Source organism: Malurus melanocephalus, unplaced genomic scaffold (genome assembly GCF_030028575.1).
Source record: "Malurus melanocephalus ecotype Western Australia unplaced genomic scaffold, MMel_1.1 scaffold_1075, whole genome shotgun sequence".
Taxonomy (NCBI): domain Eukaryota; kingdom Metazoa; phylum Chordata; class Aves; order Passeriformes; family Maluridae; genus Malurus; species Malurus melanocephalus.
The window spans coordinates 1-7,135 of NW_026624307.1; the positions used below are offsets into that span (position 1 = coordinate 1).

The window sequence follows — 7,135 nt, forward strand, 5'->3', positions numbered from 1 at the left end:
CCAAGGGCTTGCACAGGAACGGCTGGGGAACTGCAGGAGAGCAGAGCAAGGAAGGGCACTGTCAGCTCTGCCAGCTCCCCCATCCTCTGCTGCACTCGTCATTCCCCAAGGAAAGAGCTCATGCTGGGCAGAAGAGGTCCCTACCCTACCACAGAGTGCYGGGGGGAAAGGGAGGAGTCAGGAGGGCAGTGGGAGAATTGGAACATGCTTGAAGGAGACAGACAGGCTGCTCACCTGCTCTCAGTCTGTGGTTTCGTCTCAGGGTGTTCATCTTCTCCTGGCCCTCAAGCCGCTTTTGCTCTGAAGGGCCAATGATCTCAACCATGTGCCAGTGAACCCAGTACGTGCAGCCCAGWGCTTGCCAGTACACCTGAGGAGGAGAGCCCAACACGCACCCAGCTGGGGGAAGGCCAGCCCAAGTGAGGAAGGCCAATCCTCAAGTGAGGATTTCTACCCTGCTGTTGCAATGCAAGGCAGCACAGGAGGGCAGACAGGCAGCATCCGCTCCCCCAGCAGCGATACCTGCACCGGGGGTGTGCCGTCGTTGCTGCGGCGAAAGTCGCCCTCGTCGCCGGCGGTGACCTGCTCGTAGTCCTCGAGCATCCGCACCCTCATGCCGCTCACCAGCGTGGCCTGCACGTACTCCACGTAGCTGCTGCGGCTCGGGAACGCCGAGCGCGTCTTGAAGGTCACGGGCTCCTTTGCCGGGGACGTGGGGGCGGCTTCGGCAGCAGCGCTGGCCGGGCTCTTGTGCTGGAAGATGGAGCGGGCGCCGCGATGCTGCAGCTCCYGTCGGGGCAGCGGCTCTGCCGTGTGCCCGTGGCTCCAGCCCATGGCGTGCACCAGCTCCGAGATGAGGCTGCCCATGGCCATGCTGAACTCAAACTCCTCCTTCACACGGCTCCTCTCCTCAGGGACAGGGCTCTCCTCTCCCAGCYCCACGCCGCCGCTCAGCTTGTCCAGGAGAGACGTCACGCACAGGTAGCGCTTCACCAGGACGAAGAGCTGCTTCCCAGGGATCTGTGACAGGCACGGCTGTCACACACAGCCTGCAGAGCACCTCCAGCCCCCAGCCCTCTCTGAGCCACCAGCTCATTCCCAGGCAGGCTCCAGTGGGATCTCCAGCCCAGCCTCACCTCCCTGCTGGCAGACAAGGCTCTCCAGGTGCCTCTGCACCACCCCAGCCTCACACCAGGCTCAAATCCTGTGCCAGCTCTCCCAACAGTCAGTCCTGCTCCCCTGCCCACCTCCAACTGCCCTCCTGTCCCAGAGCTAATGGCCCCCAACTCCTGCCCCTCCTGACCCCCCACTCCCACCCCTCCTGGCCCCCCACTCCTGGCCCCCAACTCCTGCCCCTCCTGACCCCCCACTCCTGCCCCTCCTGACCCGCATTCCCACCCCTCCTGGCCCCTCATGCCCCGCAGGCCCAGGGTTGGTGGCAGGGTCTGCCATCACCTGTGGGAGGTGAATCCCCTCGAAGGACATGCAGTGCTCTGCAGAGGATGTGATCTCAGCAAACAGCTCCAGCAGGGTGCAGCGGCTGTCAAAGTCCAAGTGCTGCTCAATGCCATCCTGCTGGCTCAGGGACAGCAGCACATGGGCCCGGCTCCCTGCCACAACAACAAAAACCCTTCAGGCCCCACAAAGGTGACCCTCACCCCACCCTCCCTGTGACAGAGCCACAGGGAAGGAACAACTTTGCTGCTCACTATCACTTCATCTGTGTTCTGTTCCTTCATCTGGAGTGACAATATTTTGCTCCACGGTTTATTTTTTCTACCCTTTACACTGCAAGATTCTCACAAAGCAGCAACCTCAAATAACTGACTCCAGAACAGGGTCCCAGGGGAAGAAAAGAAGTCGTTTGAACCTGAATCAGCCCCTCATCTGCTCCACCTGAGAGCTGCATGAACTCAGGCACTAGGACAGGGAAAGCCAGATCTCCCTTGGGATCCTCCACAACCAGCAACCTTCCAGGTGCACCCAAGCCTCATCAGGCACTTCCAAGCCACAGCAGCTCCTCTTAAATGACAGAACTGGGTGAGGACCAGCCTCTACCAGGGTTCTGCCAAGCCCTTTGGCACTGGCATTGCAAGGGTATGTGGAAGGAAACTGTTCCTCTAAGTGTATCCAGTCAAGGACCTTTTCACTGCAAAAAGTGAAAGTTATGCCTTCCAAAAAGGAAGCCATAAACAAGAACATAAAGAATCACGAACCTGACTGACAAATGCTAATGGAGGCAGTGAGGAGAAACAAATCTGGTCAGTCACAACAATCAGTAAGGACATCTGGTGTATAAGAATGATTGTTTTTCAGTTAAGATTATTTGATTAATTGGAATTGGCAAGGAACACAAAAGGGGGTGCAGAGAAAGGGACACAAAAGGCACCAGTCATGYTTAAACCACGGCTGGTCAGTGTGTTTGACAGCCCTGGACCTGACTGACAGTTTGTCCTACTTTCTTACACCCTCTTATTAAATCTTTACTCACTCTCTCTCTACGCCATGTGTGTGTGTGCTGCAAAGACCGAGTGCCAGCTGCTGGTGGAACCTGCTTAAGTGGCATTAGRTACCACAAACTGGGGCCTTACTGGGGCTGTGGGAGCCCTGTGGAGTCAGCAAGTGACAGCTGGAGGTGCTATCACTCTCTGGATGTGGGGAGGGTCTCAGTGCCAGTGCCTGGAGCAGGTGGGATCCTCGGCCAGCAGCCACTCGGGAGAGAACAGTGTGTGTTCCAAAGAACAGCTMCTGGAAGGGAGGCAAATGAGGACTTCAGCATCAGCAGCTGAAGCAGGACTGCAGTGCCTGGTGCCAGGGGGGAAGGGTGACTGTCTGCATCTTTCTCAATCCTGCTGTGCATGTAATTCATCAGCAAAACTTCCCACTGGATTAGCAAGGAAGAGGTTCTGGGTCCAGAATAGGGTATGAGATTTGTGGTGGTTGTTGTTGGGAGCCACAATGGATGTGTGAATGTGGACTGTGAAACAAGAGTGCTACAGGTTTACTAGAGAGCATCAGGCTTGATAAACTGATGGGCAGGGGGACCCCTGAGACTCATAGAGGGGCTTGGATCCAGGCATGGGAGCAGGACAGACAGAGGGGCCATGCTGGTACCCAAGGGATCCATGAATGTGTGTTTACTTGTGAACCTGGAAAATGCAGTGTGTGCTGGCAGGAGTGACCCTTCTGTCTCTGCCGGACAAAGAGCAGGAGGGGACATGGCTGTGCTTGTTTGTGTGAGCCCTGTAAGTGTGTGCTATCAGAGCCCTGCGTGTGTCTGTGCTCTGGGATAGGCACTCAGCTTTGCCACTGGTTGAACCTCAAAACAGGAAAGTGGCAGCTGCCATCTCTCAGCTTGAGAAACTCAAAACGCTCCAGGCTGGGCTGCCGTAGAGCACGAGAGGTGCTGGGGCTGCTAGAGGAGACAGCCACCTCTAGAATTCCTTAACACTCCTAACAGTTAACCAGCACCCCAGCTCAAAACCTGGCAGGGGAAAGTTTCTAACCCTAAGAGCAGCCCAGACAACTGCAACCAAGGAAGCTTGGAAGATCCACACTGACCCTTCCCCTGTGGCCAGCAAGCCCCGAGATGTGCTGTTCCCAGGCAGCTCACCCCTCCCAAAGGCTCGGCACCCCTCAGCCGCCCGGCACCGAGCAGGAGCAGCCCCCACCTGCATCGTGCGCAGCCAGAGCCCGCAGCATCTCGCCGGCAGCGCGGCGGATCCGCTTCTCCCGGTGGCACAGCACGGCCAYCAGCAGYTCCAGGGCTCCCGTGTCCCTGAAGGCGCCCGCCAGGGAGCCGATGGCGGCGTAGGCGCTCAGCACCTGCACCGTGCTCAGCACGGAGCCCTCGGGCGTCCCGGCCCGGGCCAGCTGGCGCCGGGCTCGCCGCACCAGGCTCCGCACGTCGGCCTCCATCTCCAGCAGCGACGCTTCGTCCGGCGGCGCGGCCGCGGCACCGGGCGCCTCCTCCTCCTTCGGCCGCGGCCCCTCCGGCCTCCCGTGGCCCAGCAGCGCCGGGCAGCTGGCGCACACCTCGTCCGCAGACATCCACATGGAGATGCTCTCCGCCTCGCTCTCCGTGCAGRAGGCRCCGCCGCCTCCCGCCGCTCTCTCCTCCAGGCTCACCACGCTCCACCGCACCAGGTACTCCGGCCGGCCGGCGTGGCCTCGCCGCTGACGGAGCAGCTCCTCTGGGTACGCCTGCAGCTTGGGCCCCAGCTGCACCAGCAGGCTGCCATTGTGCTTCTCGTTCACCATGGCAGCACAYGWGTCTGCAGAGACAGAGGGGAAGCRGGAGCTGGGGAGAGGGGACTGAGGCATGCCACRGCTAGAGGTCTGTGTTCTGTGTGTCACAGAGCTGGTGACATGGCAATGCAACCAATAAAATGTTCTTTTGTACTGGCTGTTCTCAAGGACAGTGCTGTAAACTCCTAACGCAGCAAGTGTAAGACACAGCTCACTTTCTCCTTGGAAAACTGCACATATGTAATAACAAGATTACAGGGCAAAACTTAGTGGTTTTTGGACTGTCAAACAGGCTGTGGGCATGGCAGAAATACGKACAGCATCGCCCAGGAAGCTGAGCTGATGGAGCTGCCCGCGCCAGGTGGAGCCCGCACGCTGCTCCGGGGGTGTGCTGGAGGGCTCGGCTGCGCATCGCTCAAGCGGCACCGGGAGCACGGTGAGGGACAGGCCCGTGCCCGGGGCACACACGCTAAGGGCAGGCGGCACGGCACTGCCATCCCCGGGAACAGGGCTCGCCTGGGCCGGCCGCGCCAGCGGCAGCATCCGAGCCGATTCCAGGCGCGGGCCAAGCGAGAAGTCGCCGGGCACCGAGCAGGGGCTGACCCGGCCCGGTTCGGCTGCCGCACCCCTTCCCCGGCTGGCCGGGGGCCGTACCGAGAGCTGCCCTAGAAGGCCCGGGCCGGCTCCGCTCGGGGCGCTCKCCGGCCGTGCCCAGCCCGCCGCCCTCCCTCCGCTGCGGGGTTACCTCCGGCACCGCTCCCGCGCCGCTCCGGCCGCGGGCGCCTGCGCAGACCCCGCCCGACGGCGGCCGTGAGGGCCGGGCCTGGGCGGGCGGCACCGGGGAGCTCCGGAGCCGCGGCGGGACCGGGGGCAGCGCTGGGGGCGGCGTGAGGCACAGGGCGGGCCTTGGGACAAGGTGGGACGGGGAAGAGGCGGCGGCAGAAACGGGGCTGGGCAGCAGTGAGGCGCTACCGGGGCTGGGAGGCGCTGAGGACCGTGATTCCCAGCTTCCCAGTCACTGCTCCACAGGTTGAGGGTGAGAGAAGAGCCCAGCTGGGTTTGACACGATTGTGCCGCACCGAGCCACCCACCAATCTCAAACTCAAGCCGAGGGAGTCCAAAGCCCCACACTCACTGCTCCGGGCAAACCACACCCCTGCCAGGGACTGAACATAGGTGAAACACCCATGGGAATGTGGGACCCCATGCATAAAAGGCATCAGTAATGCAACAGCAGTGTCATGAAAAACGCTTTATTGGCCTCAGGCATCAGTCCATTGCTTTGACCCGTGGCAGGTTGACGTAGCTTTTCATGGGTGGGAGAGGTCTGATCTTGCGCCCAGCCCAGCCGCCCTTGCGGTGCCACAAGCCCGTGTGCGGGCGCTTGCCCAGCCAGCGGTTCCGGCCCGCCTTCCCGATCACCCGCTTGTTGTGATCCACGTTGGACACGCGGCCCACCGTGGCCACGCAGGTCTCCAGCACCTGAGAGACAGAGAAGAGCTGCGGCCTTCCCTGGGAACGCACGGTTGTGTGCTCAGGCAGTCGAGCCAGGGACAGCACAGCTCCTTTACCTGCATTTGCCTTTTGGAGGGCAGCTGCACGATGGCTGTCCCATTCACTTTCCTCAGCAGCACCCCACATGTACCTGTCGCAGGGAAGAGCACAGGGAGCCGCCCTGAGCWGCAGCACAAAGTATCCCACCCTGTRGCAAGCACATGCCCATGCTGGTAAGTCCTCAAAGCCCCCTGCTGTTGTACTAAATGCAGCACTTCTTGCTGAAGACAGGGTTTTGAGGAATCAACAGGGCAGAGCTTGCCTCTGCTTCTCCAGTGAGATGTGTTGTACTCTAACATGGAGGGAAGACAGCAACTCCCTGTCACTGGCCACCCAGAGCGGTGCCCTCCTGCCCTCCTCTCCATCTGTGCAAACCCCTACAAACARCAGGTTCCCTGTGCGAGGACACACCAGCTGCTCGGATGTACTGCGCTCCCTTCCCAGGGTGGCTCTCCAGGTTGCAGATCAGCGTGCCGACAGGCAGAGCCCCCAGCGGGTATGCGTCCCCTTCGTTGGCCGACACTGGAAGACAGAAGCTGACAAGTTGGGCAAGGAGCAGCCGACGGGCCCTTGGCAAGACTGGCACAGCTGCCCCTGGCCCTGGCATGCACCTGCCATCCTGCCAATGTGAGGAGAGTTCGTGATGCTGTCCCCGGGCTGCATGTTCTCCGTGGCAATGATCCAGCGCTTGCGGTTGCCGCCGGCCACCAGGGCGATGTCAGCCGACCTGCACGGAGAACCCGCGCCGGGTGAGCAGGGGACCACGGCCGGCGCGACTGCCCGGGCCCGGGCCCGCACCCCGCACTCCGCACTCGCCTGCAAGGGTCGTATCGGACGTTGATGACCTTCTCGGTGAAGGGTTCCGCCGGGGCCCCTTCCTCGTAGCGCAGGCGCTGGAAGTCGATCATGCGGTACCGCCGCTTGTGTCCCCCACCGATCCCCCGCACACGAAGGCGGCCTGCGGGACACGGGAGCGGCTGCAGGCGGGACTCCCCTCGCCCAGCCGGCTCCGGCAGCCCGCCCGCGTCCACCCGCCCACCCACCTGTGTGGTCGCGGCCGCCCGTCTTCTTCATGCCCACGGGCCGCACGGTGTACTTGGCCCGGCACTTCCACAGCGGGTCGGTGGTGCAGCGCGGCGCCGAGCCGGCCAGCCCGCGGCAGGCGGCGGACAGGGCTGGGGGCCCGGGCGGCAGCGCGGGGGGCCGGGCCCGGCGGGGACCCGCCGACAGCAGGAGCGCCCCGAAGGCGCGGCAGAGCCCCAGCGCCGCCATGGCCGCGGGAAGGGGGCACCGGACGGGGCGGGGCCCGAGGAGGAGCCGGCAGGKGGCGCTC

General features: G+C 62.4%; 2 protein-coding genes across 2 annotated transcripts; both read right to left on the reverse strand.

The window, feature by feature from the left end:
• Positions 1-3: 3 nt before the first annotated feature.
• On the reverse strand, positions 4-4,378 carry LOC130586130 (cullin-9-like; the record flags this gene model as incomplete). The annotated part of the gene is made up of 5 exons (XM_057386843.1): positions 3,672-4,378; positions 1,456-1,610; positions 523-1,020; positions 235-370; positions 4-30 (listed from the first exon to the last, which is right to left on the reverse strand). Coding segments are annotated over exons 1-5 (1,468 nt in total), but the record flags the coding sequence as incomplete, so codon positions are not given.
• Positions 4,379-5,485: 1,107 nt separating this feature from the next.
• On the reverse strand, positions 5,486-7,099 carry MRPL2 (mitochondrial ribosomal protein L2). The gene is made up of 6 exons (XM_057386846.1): positions 6,846-7,099; positions 6,619-6,760; positions 6,414-6,529; positions 6,214-6,324; positions 5,820-5,893; positions 5,486-5,730 (listed from the first exon to the last, which is right to left on the reverse strand). Exons 1-6 carry the CDS (start codon positions 7,072-7,074, stop codon positions 5,518-5,520), a joined length of 885 nt encoding a protein of 294 aa, XP_057242829.1. The 5' UTR covers positions 7,075-7,099; the 3' UTR covers positions 5,486-5,517.
• Positions 7,100-7,135: the final 36 nt, after the last annotated feature.

Coding starts and splice junctions, on each gene's coding strand:
- MRPL2 (XM_057386846.1), bottom strand. CDS start 7,074: ATGGCGGCGCTGGGGCTCTGCCGCGCCTTCGGGGCGCTCCTGCTGTCG. Junction 6,761..6,845: donor GGGCGGCCGCGACCACACAG/GTGGGTGGGCGG, acceptor CGTGTCCCGCAG/GCCGCCTTCGTGTGCGGGGG. Junction 6,325..6,413: donor TCACATTGGCAGGATGGCAG/GTGCATGCCAGG, acceptor TCTGTCTTCCAG/TGTCGGCCAACGAAGGGGAC.